We start from the raw sequence: 18,333 nt of genomic DNA, 5'->3' as shown, positions 1-18,333 counted from the left end.
TCATAAATCCAGTCACAGTAGAGTTAAAATTACCTCGCCTGTTAGAAAAAGTGCAGTGTCTTCCACTGCAGTCTGAATAAGCCAGTGATGGGGTCTGAACCAAGACCGGTGGCTAAGATTACCCCAGGTCCGATCATAGTGGGGCACAGGGCAGAAACGCTGAGGTTAAATGTATTCTGAATTTGACTATGCAAGGGAAAACTGCAACACCTAGTGCAGTGGAAGAGGTACCCAATGTCAGGAGCCAGATGGGTAAAAGTGTAGAACATGAGGGCAGATCGATTAGTAGAGAAATTTCATGATAAATATCCCCAGAAGCCAATGGGCCCTTCCTAAAGGCCAAGGAACCCCTGAAATAAATGTGTGCTTATTTTCAAGGTGCTTACTTTCTAGGGGGGGTCCATCAACTTTGAAACATGCCCTGCTGTCACAGCCATCTTTTCATTTCTCGGCTTGCCAGACTATTGGGGGTGGGGGGAGGTGTGGAATGCTAGCCCAGATGACGATTTCTTGGCAAGGAGTTGCCATAGACCAGGGGTGTCCAAACTTGGGAACTTTAAGACTTGTGGACTTCAACTCCCAGAATTCCCCAGCCAGCATGGCTGGCTGGGGAATTCTGGGAGTTGAATTCCACAAGTCTTAAAGTTCCCAAGTTTGGACACCCCTGCCATAGACACACCAGAACACCTAATTGGACAATGTGACCTGATCGTAGGAGGGAAGGAAAGAATTCATTCTTTAATTAGCTGAAAACGATGGGAACTAGCTAGAGTTGGTTTTGCTTCATTCGTGCCGAAATCATGTTCTCAATAAAGTTATGCTTAAAGAGTTCTGATTGTCTTGACTTGCTGGCTTGACTGGATTTGTCAGTTGGAACCTTGACAGAGAGTTCAAAATCACAAAATTCCATTGTGTATTGAGTCTCCTTCTCCAGTACTTCTCATATGTTCAAAAATATGATAATTCTTTTTCCTATTGGGTATTCCAATGCTGACCAAGTGTTCTATAAAAATAACGGTCCCCATTTTACTGGTGATAGGCTTTTATCGCTGGCATTAATCAAGGAGTGATGAGCTTTCAGGCTGAATGGCTGTCATCTAGTTTTCTGCTGACCTGATGTTTTACCAGCAGCTGCCTCTTCAGAAGCATAGTGTGCTCATCACTCCTTGGTCCTTGATTTGCCTGTGAACACTATTGTGCTCCTTTAAGAATCTCTCCAGATTTGCCTTTCCACTCTGATCTGGATCTATATAGATTTTAAAGTGATCTTTGCCTGGATTAAGGAAACAAATGTGTAATGTAAGATGAAAAGCTAATTTCATTCGGCCAGCTTCCCTCTCAAAATGATAAGATATATACTGCCTCTAGATTACTTTGATCCTTCACCAAGGGCAACAATGGTTACTAAGACATATGGGGAGCTGGAATGCAGCATTTGGAAGGTCCGTCCATTTTAGCATCTGCAAGTTCAAAGAAGAGGAAGCAAAAGTTTGGCAAATTTTAAGTTCAGTTCAGCAAAGGCTTGTACATCTTTGAGGAGCATGGCAAGAACAGCCACATAAAATAATCTCCAAAAGTTGAACTATCTAAACTAACAAAACAGAGCTCTTCCTGCCCCTCCATCACAGAATGACAAACCCCACAAAATTTGACCAAACTAAGCTATTTTTTCTGCTGACAATTCCATATTCAGGTTCTTCAAAAAAAGAGGAGTTTTGGGGAGAGGGGGTGGTGGTCATGGTGAAGAAATGGCACACACCAGTTATGAGTGCTCACACAGAGCCATGTCAATTTCCGCTATAGAAAAAATCTTGTCAATTTTCACATTTAGTCCTAAGGATTAAATGGCATTTTAAAGTCAAAAGCTGTGTTTCTTAATAGTATATTAAAAATACACTGATGGCATTAAATTTTAGAAATTCCTTATTTGCAAACAAGACTATGAATATAGCAAACTATAAAGGATGGCCACAGATAACCAGAATAATAAAGTAACTTAGAGCTGGAATCCAGGTGTACCCAGTATCGGAATCTGTGCTTTATATAACACCAATATTTCAAGAAAACAGGTACAAATACTAACTCTGGATTGTCTTCAAATGCAATAGCCCTGAATGTTGAAGGGAAAATAGTTCCTGAAACAGAACCATGCTTAGGCCAATATATGACTACGTTCAACCATCTATTTCAAGGAAATAAAATTAATGCATATCAGCCAATATTGTTCTTTCACTATTGTCAATAGATATAAAACATTCACTTGAACTAGACCTGCAGATATACATTGGAAGTAGTCTCTTCATAGTTAAATGATATGCAACTAGACTTTTCATACTGCACTCCTCCTTCAGATCAAGTATCAGGTGGCTAAAATGTAGGCGCTGCCAGCATAGTACAGATACTTTAATTGGGTAAGATTATTCTTGGCTGTTGCTTCCGCTGTTCTTTTTCCCTTGAGAAACAGGTCATCTTAGCAACATAATCTCCAGCTATAAGATGTTTTAAGTTTATGCTGTCAGAACACCCTGAGCACACTTGCTCATCAAACTTGAAGTTTTTGTCAGTCATCATCTGGTCTTTTAAAAAAACCTACGCCATATCATTCTAACCAGAGGAATAGACCCCTTGTGCTATGGGTAGCACACACGTCTTCAGCTGTGACTATGTAAGATATGCGCTCAACTGGTTTAGCTATTTGGAGGAACAATAATTAAAGTGATTCATGATCAGGGTCAGGCAGCCTTATGGTCTGGATGGCTCTTTAGTTTGTGGAACTTGACACTGTCTAGCTTCTCGAAACGTTTGCCACAGTATTCACAAGTAAAGTTATATTGGACTTCTGAAGTATGCTTCTTCATATGCCAGTTGAGAGAAGACCTCTGACGGCACTGATAGCCACAAATCTCACACCTGTGGAGAGAAAGAGTCGTCATTCCATTATACTCCAGACTAGAAACCAGGAAAGAATCCCCAGTCCCAATCACTACCAACAGCTGTTCAGTATCTGCTACCATAATCAAGCAGAGTATGTATTTCAATTTACCCACTTTTCCTGTCAAGTACTGAAAGTAGCTTTTTTAGTACAATTGTAATTACTAATTGCATAATTACAAAAATAATTACTACAGTTGTTTGGTCTCAAGTATATCAAATGTACTGATAGTGCAATAATTACTAAGTAGCTCATTCAGAGTTCCCATTTTAAAAAATGGTTAGATATGATCAGCCAGACTGATCCCTGGCCAATATGCACAAAGAAGGTAAAGCAAGCAGGCTCCAAAGACCTCGCCCAGTTGCTCTCAGGCTGGAGGATGGCTCAGCCCAGACTTTCTTGTCATGCCCAAGGTCACTCACTGGAGAGGTGTCTCTCCAGTATGTGTTCGACGATGGACCTCCAGATGGTTTTTCCGCTTGAAGGATTTTCCACAAGTCTCACAGGTAAATTCACGGACTCCTGGGAAGACACAGGAATAAAAACAGGAACCCATCAATAGCTAACATAAGGACATTCTCTGCCCAAAAGAAGAGACATCTCCTGAAATAACTTGCTTGAATGAGCAGCCTTGCCATTAATGTAATCGAATTAAACCTTAAAACACCATGCACTACTTAAAGGAATATAATATTGCTTTAAACTTAGAGCGAAATAATAAAAAGAGAGTCCCAATCTCATTGGTCCACAAATTCAATATTCAAAGAAAACTAGATTTAATAAACTTTTTATTAAAAGTTTAACGGAGTATAAAAACTAACACAAATTAATAGAGTAAAAGCACAAAAGAAAACAGTAAAAGAGCAAATAGAAAGAATAATCTGTTAGTTTGGTTTATTTATCTAAAACATTTATATAACTGCCCACCTTTAATCCAAATTCTAAATGGCTCCCAAACAAGGTTTAAAACAATAGCAGTAATAAAAGATTACTTGGCCTATGCCAGAGAGGCTTTTAAAGATGTTAATCAGCACCTTGAATTACACCCAGAATTCATGGGCAAACCTAGGGGCACCCTTCACAGAGTATAACACCTCATTCTGGAATAGTGGTCTTCAAAAGCATCCCCATATAATCCACACTGCAGTAATCCAAACAGAGACCAAGGCATGAATGACAATAAGCAAGATCTCCCAGTCGAGAAAAGGCCGCAATCAGCCTACCAGATGAATCTGTGGAAAGGCCCCCACTAACCATGGTGAGTCTAGGAAAATCCCCAAATTCGGCACCAACCCCAGGACTACCAACCCATCCAGAGTCAAAGATGAAATTATTACAATACTATGATTACAAAAAAAGCTCACTCTTTTCTATTATCCAGGATTTTTTTCTAATCGCAAAACCATGAATCATAAATACACATGGTTTTGTGCAAAAAAATTTATGAAGGATTTCCAGTCAACCATAAATGTAGATAGTTTTTTCTCAAGTCAGAAGTTAATTTAACCATCTCAGAAAATTTTATCATCTTTACCAACCATTCCTTCATTGTGGGTATTGTTAGGCCTTTCCATTTTTGAGCAAATAGTCTTGCTGCAGTTGTCCTCTATAGAAACGACGATTCATGATTTTTTTCCCTACTTGTACATTACTCCCAAAAGAAAAGTCAGAATAGTTTGGTTCTACATAACTTCTGGGAATCAACAAAAATACAGAACAATGAATGGGAATTGCATTTCCTTTTCTACACTGAATTGAAGGAATCTTGAAAACTGTTTTGTTGTTTCCACTTGCTCCAATAGGCAAGAGTAAAAGGGACCGTAATAATACTACCTACACTGATAGAGCACACCTCTTCCCTTCTGAGTGGCAAAGCCATTATCTCCTCCGTCCACTGTAGAAAGAGAACCTTTAAGCCCATGCTTCATTTTCCTATAGTGGAGAAGCAGATGGGAGATGGAATTCTGCAAGATTTTTAGAAACTTCCTTTAACAAAAGATGCAGAAATCCATCTAGTGGCCTTATGTGTATTGCTGAGGGGAACCTCTGGAACAAAAATAAGTTCAAGGTTGCTGACTAGCTGAGCTGTTTCTAGAATGGGCTCTGATGCCTCTAAAGCAGTGTTTCTCAAACTTGGTGACTTTAAGGCCTGTGGACTTAAAGTCACCAAGTTTGAGAAACACTGCTCTAAAGCATTAATCAATGATGTTTCTTACAAGGGAAATAGAAGACTAGATCTACTTTGATATAGCTATGAAAAATCTCTGCTATGTATAAACTGATTTTCTGAAAATAAATCAATATATGGTTATAAAAGATTAAATCTTTATACCTCTGCAAATGTTCCAACCTATTCTATGCCTCATTTCGAATGATCTACACTTCTAACTGGACAATGATAGAAGCAAGAGAGGAACAGATATAATATTATGGGACTGAATTATTGTTTTTTAAATGTAAGGACTACAAAATGGCCATATAATGGCTAATTAAAAGACATACGCTGTGTGCACAATTATTAGGCAAATTGTATTTTTGAGGATTAATTTTATTATTGAACAACTACAGTGCTCTCAGTCAATCCAAAATGTTAATAAACCTCAAACCTGAATAGTTAAGAAAGTAAAAGTGAAGTTTTGGCTTTCTTATGACCATATCTATGTGTGCACAATTATTGGGCAACTATTAGTGTGCAGAATTATTATGCAACTGAAATGAAAAACAAAAATGTGCCCATCTCACTCATTTATTTCCATCTGTTAAAGTGAGAATAATAAACTACTCAAAATGTACAAATAAACGTTTCTGACATTTCACAAAAAAATAATCAATGACCCATACAGCCACCCTTCTTTTCAATGACAGTCATAAGCCTCCAATTCAGGGAGTCTGTCAGTTTCTTGATCAGTTGATGACCCAGACACTGTTCAGAGAGGTGTACTGGTTTTACTTCACCATAAATTTCCCGTTTAAGAAGGGCCCACAAGTTCTCAATAGGATCTGTCAAGAGTCACTCTCATCAGTCCATAAAACCTTTGAAAAATCTGTCTTCAGATATTTCTTGGCCCAGTCTTGCCATTTTAACACGTGTCTTGTTCAGTGGTAGTCAGGTTTCAGCATTCCTTACCTTGGCCATCTCTCTGAGCACTGAGCACCTTGTACTTCTGGGCATTCTGGGTAGGTTGCAGTTCTGGAATATGACAGCACTGGAGGATAATGGGTTCCTGGTAGCTTCACGTTTGATTCTTCTCAAATCTTTGGTGGTTAATGTCCGTCTTTTGTTCTCAACATGTTTCTTGCAATCCTGTTGACTATTTGCAACAAAATGTTTGATGGTTCTGTGATCACGCCCAAATATCTTAGCATTTTCAAGAGTGCTTCATCCCTCTGAAAGACTTTTTCCGGGTCAGTTAAATCTCTTTTTTGGCTCATTTTGCCTCAGGAAGAGACTCTGCCTCATAATTATGCACACATTGATATAGGGCAGTGATGGCAAACCTTTTAGACACCGAGTGCCCAAACTGTGCGTGCATGCCCAAACTGAAAGATGTGTGCGAAACTTGCGCAAATGCGCGGACATGCATCCCAACACCCGCAGAGCAGCAAGAGGTAAGATCTTTTTCTTTCATGAGCTTCTGTTTCATCATTTGTATGGAAACAGAAACTCACAAAAGAAATGCCACGTAGATCTGACCTGGGGCAACAACGCACGTTCCAGCAGAGAGCTGTGTGTCACTTCTGGCACACGTGCCATAGGTTTGCCATCACGGATATGCTGCAGATATAGGGTGTTGATCTTCCTTAGGCTACACACCCCCTCATTACACAACTATATCTCACCTGATATGCTTCTATCCAATAAGCATTCAAGTTTATACAGCTTGGAGACAGAAAACAAGCATAAAAATGATATGGTCAAACTACTCATTTGCCTAATAATTGTGCACCCAGCATATGTCAGCTCTGAAAGTTACAGCATTTTTAACATTTTAGCATGTGCAAAATAGCTTGCTAGGCAGGAAAGACAGCTGTATTGTGACACAGGTAGTCCTCAAATTACAACTGTAATGAAGCCTCCCCATCATGGTCATAACTCAAGACAGTTGTAAATTGGGCCACTCGTGATGGACCTGATATTATCTTTTTTGCCAATGGTTGTTAAGTGACTCATCATAATCTTTAAGTGAATCCACAATCATTAAGTTAACACCGCAGTCATTAAGTGAACCACCAGTTCGCTACAGACAAAGTTTTGCCCCAAAGCCCCCTCCTCCAAATATATGCTAGTTTTCTGCAAAAAGTCATAAAATACAGTCACATTCCACAGACACCACAAATGGCCATAAACCAGTGGTGGGTTCCGGATCCTGTTGCAACTGGTACAGTAAGGACGCATGCATGCGTCCTTACCTCTTGTGACGTCTCTGCGACGCTCAAGCTGCTCGGCAGAGCGTTGCGCAGGCACCATGTGCTCCGTGCGCGGAAGAGCTCAACTACAGGTAAGGAGCTCGGGCGGGCGGGCCCTCTGGAGTACCGTACCGGAACAGTACCCGGTGCTCTAGCAGGCACCGGTACGCCCGTACCAGGGCGTACCGCCTGCATCTCACCACTGCCATAAACACAGCCCCATTGCTGAGCCCTCAAAGAGATCTTTTTCAGTGGATCTAACAATGCCATTAATAATTTCCCTTCTGGGAAAAATGAAAACCATTTGCAATCAGTTCCAGGAAAAGCTAATGGGTCTTTGATCAGTGAAAATACCAAGATAAAATTATAAGAGATATAAAATGTGCAGCATGAAAAAAATGGAAACTAGGACCATTATGCTGACTGCCATAGAAAATATACTATCTTGGCCAACTACTATTCAAGTGCCCAATGAAAACTGAGAGAAAATGGGAATTTTGCAAAATACTTAATTGCACTTGTCACCATGTTCCTCCATCCTGAAGAAAAACAATAAAAGAAGAACAATCTTTACTTAGACTAGAAAGCCACAGATTTCTCAGTAATTTGACTGCAAAGGAGAAATTCCACTTGCCTATTGAAGTAAATAGGGGGAGTAACTTTCCTCTTCCACTGTAAGAAAATGATATCGTTTTTAGACCTCTCTATTCAAAACAGTTGGTATGCGTTGATGTGCAAGGTTAACAATTCCATCAGAGCCACCATGTACTAAAATAACATGCTTCCCTGACAATATTTTTTGATACCTTTTTTGGGAGGGGGGGGGCGCTCCAAAATAAGCACTAGGGCTTATTTTCGGGGAAACAGAGATTCAGGTTGATCAGCCTGGCTGGGAGCCTTACCCTTGGCACGTACACAAAAGGCAGCTTGCGTGCGGGAGCCGACATTGACTGGCAGCAGCTGCAGCCCGCTGGACCCCTTAGGTGACGCACTATGGGGCTGCGCAGTCCACATAGCGCCAGTGAGTTACTTACCTCTCCAAGCAGCAGACGGGGGGGGGGGGGGGCAGGCATCACACGGGCCACAGGGCAGCTGAGTCAGTGGGCCAGAGCGTCTGCAGGAGGCTCATCTTCACACGGTGGCACCGTCAGCAGACAGACGTAGTGGCTGAGGGGAGACACGCAATCTGGCCGCGTCATATAGGCTGCAGGCAAATCGAGAGATGGCGGGACAAAGTGGGTGGCCGCCCACAGGTGGCTCATCATCATGTCTATTGGCTTGCCTGCGGCCTGCAGTAAGCGTCAAGATCGCCTGCCTTCCGCTGCCCACACCTCTGCCTGCTGTGCAAAGACAAGCCTCCCGTGGCTGCCCATCTACTCCAGCCCACTGACTCCTGACTTTCCCACAGTCCGTCCGGATTGCCTGCCTTCCCTTTGCGTCTGCCTGCTGCTTGGATAGATAATCAACTCACCGACTCACAGACTGGGGCTGCTGGACACTATACTCCCCACCAAGCCTCTGATGCTGCCCGCCCCATGACGATCTTCACTGGTTTTTTTTTAATAGGGCTTATATTAGGCGCACTTAAAAATCAGGCTAGGTCTTGTTTTCAGGGAAACACGGTACCTCCGAAGTGATGAAGACATATCATAAATTGCAAAATTTAGAGATGACAATATACCTGAATGGATTATCATGTGTCTTCGGAGATGATTAGACAGGTAAAACTTTTTGCCACAACCTGGGTGTGAACACACCTTCGTTTTTCCTTTCCGATGAACAAGATTAACATGATTCTGAGGATAGAAAAAAAAAAGATGAACATTCTTCCTCTAGAGCAGTGGCCCCCAACCCAAACAGAGATTTTTCTGTGGACTGGAAGGGCCGTAGTTTCGCATGCTGCCTGCATCCCACAGATGAGGCTTTGCTTGTTTGCACAGACCAGTTTCTGACATGCCATGGCCCGGTACCAGTCCACAGACCAGGGGTTGGGAATTCTTGCTCTAGTGTACAAATTGGAAAGTTCTACTTCCTCACAAACACACAAATCAATAGTAATTAGAGTAAATTACTACCTGTCCTTCAATGTATTTGTCTTTATAAGTCAAACATGGACAAAATGATGTGTAATATGCCCTTGGTTGCATTAAAAATTATTAGGGTTTAATTAGGCCATTTAGGCCCTTTCCGCCTGGGAAACCAAAGGGAAATCATCAAAGCCATTAAAAAGCAAATGTTAGAATATTTTGGACATGTGATGCAACATGTAGAAAAATACGGCATCCTTCACTTAATCCTTCAGGGAAAGATTGAAGGGAAATGAGGTCCAGGCAGAAGAAGAACATCATGGCTTCAAAATCTAAGGGGCTGGTTTGGACAAAACTCAGCAGCACTTTTTCATGCGGCTGTTGACAAAAGTAGGATTGCCAACGTCCAGTGACAGATATGACACAAGAAGAAGAAGGCCCTGAAGTCTAACCCAATGTTCCATGCAGGAATCCAAATTAAAGCATCCCTAAGAGAAGGCTATCTAAATTCTGCTTGAACATATCAAAGGTTATTAGATCCACTACAAAAATAGTAGCTCTATTACTTCTGACATTTTGCCTGACTCCCCAGCATAGAATATAATTTAGTGGTCAAATTAAGGTCAGAAGCTCTTTTACTCTACCACCATAAATTTATTTAATCTATCAGGTCAAAGGAACTATACCTGGAAGCTACTAAGTGCTACATAGACTTGGGTGCATCCTTCATAAGGACAGTGGAACATCTCCAACATGCCATCTGCATCTATGACACGACTTCTTTTGCTCCGCCTCCTCCTAAGAGAAGAAAATTTCAAGGAAAACTGCTATACATTGTCCATAAATCTACTTCAATGTCACAAAACGATTCTACTATTGTATTGAGCTCTATGAAAAAAATCCAAAGAGCTTCACCACTGCATCACAATAAACAGAGATTGTAGAGAATCTTAAGAATACCAGTTTCAGGGCTGCAGAGAAACCTGGAAAAAATAAAATTTGAGACACTCATTTCTGAAAGTCTAAGATAGACTTCCAGAACTAGCACTAAATTCTGCCAAATGTTTTGTTAACTAACCTACCATTTATTGAACTTTAACCCAACAAAAATTAATCTACATTTCTCTGGTTTAGATTATCACAAACACCATGCTGGACCAGGCTAAGACCCAACTATTCCAGTATTTTTTTTTACACTGACCAGCCTCTGGGAGGGTTATCGATAGAAAATCTAGATTTGCAGAACCATGCTGATTCTTCTTCAGCAATGTTTGCTCCTCCATAGGCCTATTTATTTTTGCATAGATTATTTGCAAAATAATCTACATGTCATAAATATTAATCTGAATGGATGTATAACTTTCTGAATTTCTCCTTGGTCTTTTTTACAGGTGCAACTGATCAGCAAAGTATGTTCAGGGGTATCAATGCTTACCATTTAAGCAATGGTAACTCACTTGGCAGCAATCGAAACGTAACCAGAATCTTCAAAAGTTGGACAAACTACATTCTCAATACTCTATGAAACACATAATAAATATTTCCCACTGTTCCAAGAAGTAGCACCCAATTGCTTCTCTAAATATAGAGATCTAGATGGCCATATCTCTTTCTTCTGCTCACTCACTTTTCAGGCTCCTTTGGAATCTCATAAATAATGGATGACATGTTGTTTCCAACAGGATCCTCCTCAGGTTCAAGCTCTGGTTCCTGCTCTCTGCTCTCATGGGTTGGTTTTGAGTCACAGGATGCTTCTGTTTCTGTTGGAGGATGGTGCTCTTCTTTTTTGAGTTTAAAGAATGCCTTATTTTCTGTCATCAATCAGAAAGCAAAATTGTAGTTCTAAATGCTGATCTCTGTCTCAGGTTTTATAGGGATATTAGCCCAAAGGCAATCACTTCTGAATTGCGTTCTTCCCCTAAAATATGGGCAAGTGATTGGGGGAGAAACGGCAAACTTAAGCAGCTTAATTGAAGATAAACTGGAGAATCTCCATGGAAAGAAACAAAAGGCATACACCACTCCAAAAAGAAGTTTGTACCATTTCTTTACATGAGTTTTACATAAAGCCAGATTTGCAAATAAAACAGGTGCTATCAAAAAATGAAAAATCATTTAAAAAATTAACATAAAAATATGCACAGACTCAAAATATACATTTTCATGTCCCAAATATGAAGATGTCAAATAATCTACTTTATTTTAACATTATCCTTCTTGCAACAATATTAAATGGCGGTAAACCCTCCAATTCTTGATTTTCTCTATTATAGACTTTATAAGCAATTGCTGATATATTTGTAGTTCAACTGTTTTGGCATGAGACACAAAAAGAATCACAAAAGAGTTATTACAAGATGAGTGAAAAAGTAAAGAACAGATCTGTGCCTTATTCCTTCAGAGGAATGTAACTTCTTCACAGGATGCTGCACTGACAGCTGGAAAAATGCTTATGGAAAAGAATAGGCGTACATTTGCATGCAACAATAAGTAGACTGGGATTCCTCCCAGCCCTTCTGAATTTTAAACACAGAGCTTGAGGCTCCTGCATGCCTTCCTCTATAGCAGAGTGCCCTAACTTTTCTGGGTTGGCCTGGAGCAGGGGGGAGGGGGGAAAGACAGGATGATTTTGTGGGAGAGGCAAGTGCATATGTGCATGCTTTGTGCCCGTGATGTTTTTGCGAGTGGGGCTGCAAATGTTTGCAACAAGGCTTGTGTGAGTGGGGCTTTGCGCACTTGCAGTGTGTCCATTCACACGGCTCAGTGGCAATTAGCCCACAGTGTGGTAGTGGGCGATGGCCCACAGGCTGAGGACTCCTGCTCTATAGCAAAAATACTAACAAAAGTACATTAAACCTACACATTTTAAAGCTAGACACCTGATCATTTGAGAATAGGCAGCCAAGGTGGATGGTAGAAACTACCTTTTTTCGTTTTGATGTATTCCATGTTTTCCATGCTACTCTGTTGTCCATTCTCGGGCTCTGCCTGAGTATAAGTTGCTACACCCTCTATCATAGCACAAGGCAGCTCCTCTTCTCCTGTGCTGGTGACGTTAAGCTGGATTCCTTCTGCTGTGAGAGAATCATAGCCCGGTCCAGCAATGATGATCACCTGTGAACCTTGCATCATACCTTGCACAGGGCAGCTGGCTACTACTTCTCCAAGTGTCTCTTGTGAAACGTTCTCAAAAAGGGTTCCATGACCTGAACCCATTTGCATGGGTACTGGCATGCATACCACAGTTTCCATCGTCTCTGGTCCATTGAAGGATGGATTGTGGCACATGCTAGCACTCTGTTCTTCTCGTAAGTTCTCAAATGGAATATGGATGCCATCCTGTGTGATGAGGCCACTGGCATTTTCTTCTTCTGCATTTGCTGAGGATTGTTGAACCTGGGGCTTGTCTTTCTGATTCTCCAACTGTTCCTCTATCTCAGAGCTAGAGCTCTCTTCTGAAGACTCAGAGCTTCCAGCTCCAGTGCCATTGGCAACTACAAATTTCAACAAGGATAGGAAAATTAGCAGATAATTTCTTGGTAACACAGACAGACAAATGTTACAGCTGGATACTTCACCTGCTTACTATACATAGCTGTATCCAGGATTCTACACTATTCGGAATAGATAAATTAGGATATCTAAACACCTGCTGAACGATTGCCCTTTTTGCCTCCATTTAAAAGACTTCCTCTTCACACTCATTAAGAATTTTAGATCACTTAGTAAGACCATAAGTGCATATTCTTGCCTTCTCTGTCTTCCACCATTACCCTCTGTGTAGAGAATAAGCATATCCAGAACTGATTTTACTGAGAAGAGATTAGAGTTATTTATTGTTCTCTGCTGTACTTCCTCAACCTCTATATAAATGAACATGAACAGTATTTTTGAATGGTATTCTGCAGTCTAATTATTAGTACTTGAAATCAAACAGACAAGTCAACTAGCCAAGAATACTTGTTGGAAAAACAGTGTGCTGCAATCAGTGATTGTAAATATCAAGTCTGGAATATAAACTGTTTTCTGGTTGGCACTAGGAAATGTTCTAATGAGCTAGAAAATATTCTAATTTGGCATTTTAAAAATTATTTAAATATTTTTTAAAGGAACATATTGTTTGTCACAAACTATCAGAAATGACAGGCCTAGGGAAAATTATGAACAAAACACTTGTTAAAATGGTGCAGCATTACATGGACATTTTAATACAAGCATTTAAAGATATCAATATCTTACCTTACAATATTCAATCTGAAAGGAAAATAACTGAAAACTATGCATATGCTAATAAACTTTAGGAATCCTCGACTACCCATGATGTTATTTATTTCAGAAATGAATTTCTTTTAATTAATATTGTGGTGGGCCATCTCCAACTGCACTGCCCTAACTTAAACTGTGTTCATGCATTTCCAAAGTTATCCCATCTTGTGACACTGATTTCCAAACTCAGCTGCACTAAAGAATAACTCAGAAAGCAGCTAGCTATATGATTTGCAAAAGCTACATAGAAAAACTACATAGAAATATTTGCTATTGTTAACTGCAAAAAAAAGTTAAGTTGGAGTTTTAACATCCAGGACACTCTGTACACTTACCAATGTCACATTCATTTTCAGAATCACTGAGTTGTTTAAGTGGTGAGTGTAAGTCCTGGAAATAGCGGTGCCCTGCTTCACACTGCCACACAGCTGTGGTGTACATCCCAAAGTTGGGATCCAGCTCAGAGAGACGAGGCTCATAAGGGCAGCGATTCTTGTGATCTTCATACCAGATGATTGTGTTCTTCAAGCAGTTCACATTTCGCCTTCTTCCTTGGGACATGGTAAGAATGGGAAGCAAAGAAACAAAATAAAGCCCCCCAAAATGTTTGAGAGACTTGGAAGAGATGGTATGTTCTCTCTGAAAGCTAACAACAGAATCCATCTGTCTTTATATATTATGTCATTTTGTTATTTCTACATTTAGGAAAACAACCAAATGAATTTCAGCCAAATAGAAAAAAAAGAAAATAGACCCATCTTAGGCAGCAAAACTATTAAAATACATATGGTACACCTCAGTCTATTATCATTGTTCATAATGTTCTTTATGATTAGTGACAATTAAGAGTAGCATTTTGCATTTTATCAGAAGGAATGCATAAGTGAAGTTATATGCCACACTTTCTTTTGCAACATCAGCACTTTGGAGTGGTACAAACTCATAGAATTGGTTGTCTGCATTTTTAGATGACTAAAACCTGACATAACAATGCATAGATTACACTTACTTTTCTTTCGCTGTGGCTCATAAGGGATCTGCTCCCATGGTTTTCTGCAAGTAAAGATGTAGCATATCATGGTATGCACGTAGATCTCCAGAAGTGAATGCTAGAACTTGTTTGCCAAAGGAAAACCTCAGCCAAAGGAGGTACTAAAAGCCTTTGAAAAACTTATTCAGAGATATTTCAATAAGATTGTGATTCAGAGAGGAAAGTGATGGTAAGAAATAAGGAAATTATGCTTCTGAAGACACCTAGTTTATACCCTAATAATCAGCACTCTCTTTTCTAACAGCCTCTATCAGAGCAACAAACAACTAAAAACAGAATTCAAACATGCTCTCGATTTCTCAGTTAGAGCAAATGCCAATGAGCAAACAAGGAGTCTATCAAGAACTATTACTTGATCTGATATAATTTCCAGGTTGGAAATTATTGGATTGGTCTCTACATTTCAGAGTTTTCAGACGTATATATTACATTTCCAGAGAATACATGCATGCATTACAAACAAAACTAAGGATACGACCGATCATTTTTAGCAAATGTTTTAAAAGATTTGATAAATAATTCTTGGTTGCACAAATATAGTGAAGCTGGATAGTTTATGGAGGCTGCAATATTCAAACTTGACAGTCAAATTATATTACTACATTCGAAAACAGCCATATAAATGCCATCCCTGATGATAAGGGGGGGGGGGGGAGCACACACAAAATGTTTCTAGTTTGCCAGGTTCCTAACTACCCATTTCTAAATGACAAGATGACCTAAGATGCCTATTTGCAGAACTAACCATCTCATCCTCCTTTTGTCAAATGCCTTGAAATTCAGAAAGTGACCTCTTCCCGGAGCAGCCGAATTCGAAGGTACCCAGGGAGAGCAGGGCTAACTGGAAATCGTGCCTATGCTGAGCTCCGAAACGTCAGGTAGTTTTGCCATCAGCCCCCCCCCCCCCCCCATGCCTCAGGCCTCGTGCCTCTCTCTCTGTCTTTTGGAGAATCCTCCGTACCTTTGGCCCTTGCCTGCTTTGCACTTGGCCCTCGGAGCCCCTCACGCACCTTGTATGACCACGAGGCCTCCGGGGCTGATGCGGCTCTCTCCCCACCCCCACACTCCCGTTCGCATTAACCGTCTAGCCATCTCCTCCCTCTGCCCCTTCTGCCGACTCTCACCCGCGGCGCCCGGCCCGCTGTTCTCGTTCCAGTTCCAGTAAATAAGCCGCCAGCTTGGCGTCACTCCAGCCACTGCGCTGCCTCAGGTCCACCCACGAGCCGTGAGACTCGCCCAGGTAGACTCGCCGCTCGTCGTATTTCTTGCGGGATTCGAGGCGTCGTCGTACCCGATCAGACTCGGTGAGGCGCGGCCTACCCCGGGCTTTCCGCCCACCACGAACCTTCCGCCCACCCGGCGCAGTCTCGGCATCCACATCCCCAGCAGCGACCTCTTCTTCCTCCTCTTCCCCTTCTTCCTCGGGCTCCCCACCATCCTCCTCACCTGGGGCTGCCTCCGAATCGTTCATCCCTGCTTCGCAACCAGGGAACCCGCCTCTCGCGAAGCCTTGCCGTTCGTTAGGCGCGCGCTAGTGACGTCACGGGGCGACCGCTCTCTCTCTCAAGGAAGCATGGACAAGGTCCATATAACAACAGGGATTCTGGAAAAGGAGACCAGTATGCAATTATTAACTTCATAACTTAATCCACTGTTGACATTAAGCCTAAATGTGGGCTGGGTCTGGATTCAACTTCCTACCTCAAATCATGCTATAGGAGCAATCAGTCTGTTTAAGCAAACTGCTTATTACTCAGTGTTTTCGAAAATAAAATACCTGCTCATTTAAAAAGTTCCAACAAATAGCAATAATTTTTTCAAGTTTTTTATTTTTAAAAAACAATATATCAAATCAATGCATGAACAGTGTGGCACCTGGGTAGCACACATTCTAATACAAATAGAATAATGAAATTAATCATAATTATATTCAATCAATTCATTTCTAGCAATAATACACATTTATGTCAGATTTCAATCCATCATTATTCAATTATTCCATGTTGTATCTTCTTGTTACTTTTATTATTATGAAGTGTATACACTAGTATTTCTTGTTTGTATCACTTATTCTAGCTTTTAATCATATCACATTTTGTTTAAAAACTATTTCTGTCTACTCTAACTTCTAATCATATCACCCATCTAAAAGAAAAGAGAGAGAGAGAGAGAGAAGGGAGAGCAAATTAGAACAACAAATAGAAGGATCGTCCATCCATCGTCTATAGCCCACTTTGATATTTTAATGCTACACTTTAAAAGAGAAAGAAGGAAAAACAAATCAAAACAACAAAAAAGTAAAGTCATCTATCCATTTATCCATCATCCCTTGCCCACTTCAATACTTTGATTGCTATGCTTTTTCTATTGACTTGCCTCCCCAATTCCTCTCTTAGATCTTTATCTCTAACTTTATCTGCTTCTTGGCTATTCAATCTAAGCATTTCTCCCCCCTCTACCCTCTTCCACTGCCCAGTTCCTAAGTTTTCTAGCCAGGCCCCTGTCCCTTTAAAACATATTTTCCAACTCTCTTGCTACATTTCCCCCCTGATTTAATTCATCAGTCATTGTTATTTCCATTGTTGTCTCCTCTTTGCTGCCTTCCTCCTTTATTTTCTCTGTTGATTCCTCCCTTTCCTGGGCGGCTTGGTCTTTATTCATCATCCCTCGTATGCAGGAGTGGGTTCTGGCTGCTACTACAGCTGGTTCGCTCAGGGACGCGCTCTGTGTGTGTATGCGCTTTGTGCATGCATGTAGTTGATGCGCGCTGCATGCTCATGCACGGTACTAAAAATGCTTCTGCGCATGCGCAAAAGAAAAAAAAGCAAGATGGTGGTGCTGTAGGCGAGAGAACCGGTTCAGGGGCATGGCAGGCCAAGTTACTATCTACTCGGCCAAACCGGTCCGAACCAGTAGGAACCCACCTCTGCTCGTATGGTATTTTCCATTTTGTCCATAATCTCCTTAAATCCTTCCTCCATGATGTCCTTTATATTTTGAAAAAGTATGTCCATCTTCTGCAGAATTCCACTCATTTCTCCTTATAAAATATCTTACTTGGTTTTAGGATATTCAACTTTTATGTAACAGCCCCAAAATTATTTATTCAATCTTATTAGTCCGTTCTTTATATCCTGTATATAAGCACTCAGTTCCACTTAGTCCCAGAGGTTGTCAAAAGCCTCTTTGCGTCCCTTTTACATATTCAGTCTTCTTGCATGACATTCGGGTGTCCCTTTAATTAAATAGTTTCCTCATTTTATATTTTTGTGTCACCAATAATCATGAAATAGCTAAAAAAAATCCAATATATATTTTCAGTTCTTGTATAGGTGTAGTTTTCCCTTTCATCAGTAGGTGGCACTCTCCACTTAAATTTCAGTATTTGACAGTGTTTGGTTTTAAAACAATTAAATAATTAAATAAACAATTGTACAAGCAGAATAAGCTTCATGGGTAAGTAATTCCAGCAGTTAAAAATTCCTTCCCAATACCACTTTTCTCAATTTAAGAGTTAAATCTCCTATATACTTCAAAATTTGTTATTTTTCTCTCCTGCGTTTATTTCCTGTCTGGTGGTTTATGCAGAGTACCCAGAGTGTGGTGGTGCAACAGTTCCCTCGTCACCTGGAGGAAATTGACTATCTAGA

At 40.7% G+C, this 18,333-nt stretch overlaps 1 protein-coding gene across 6 annotated transcripts; it reads right to left on the bottom strand.

The window, feature by feature from the left end:
- Positions 1-2,016: 2,016 nt before the first annotated feature.
- On the bottom strand, positions 2,017-16,228 carry ZNF653 (zinc finger protein 653; the record flags this gene model as incomplete). 6 transcript variants are annotated; one of them, XR_014174143.1, is made up of 10 exons in its annotated part: positions 2,872-2,910; positions 3,355-3,454; positions 6,060-6,243; positions 9,021-9,135; positions 10,053-10,164; positions 10,994-11,177; positions 12,291-12,860; positions 13,968-14,183; positions 14,642-14,685; positions 15,808-16,154. XR_014174143.1 is itself a non-coding variant. In XM_081939033.1 (9 exons), 8 exons carry the CDS (start codon positions 14,709-14,711, stop codon positions 2,733-2,735), a joined length of 1,545 nt encoding a protein of 514 aa, XP_081795159.1. In that variant the 3' UTR covers positions 2,017-2,732. The 6 variants fall into 6 exon arrangements, 3 of the variants coding, with proteins under 3 accessions (XP_081795159.1, XP_081795157.1, XP_081795158.1); XM_081939033.1 differs by lacking the exon at positions 6,060-6,243 and having other exon boundaries at positions 2,017-2,910; positions 14,642-14,792; positions 16,130-16,228; XM_081939031.1 differs by lacking the exon at positions 6,060-6,243 and having other exon boundaries at positions 2,017-2,910.
- Between the last annotated feature and the right edge of the window lie 2,105 nt (positions 16,229-18,333).

Source organism: Natrix helvetica (genome assembly GCF_964273705.1).
Source record: "Natrix helvetica genome assembly, chromosome: 1".
Classification (NCBI taxonomy): Eukaryota; Metazoa; Chordata; class Lepidosauria; order Squamata; family Natricidae; genus Natrix; species Natrix helvetica.
This window is presented reverse-complemented; position numbering and strand designations above follow the sequence as displayed.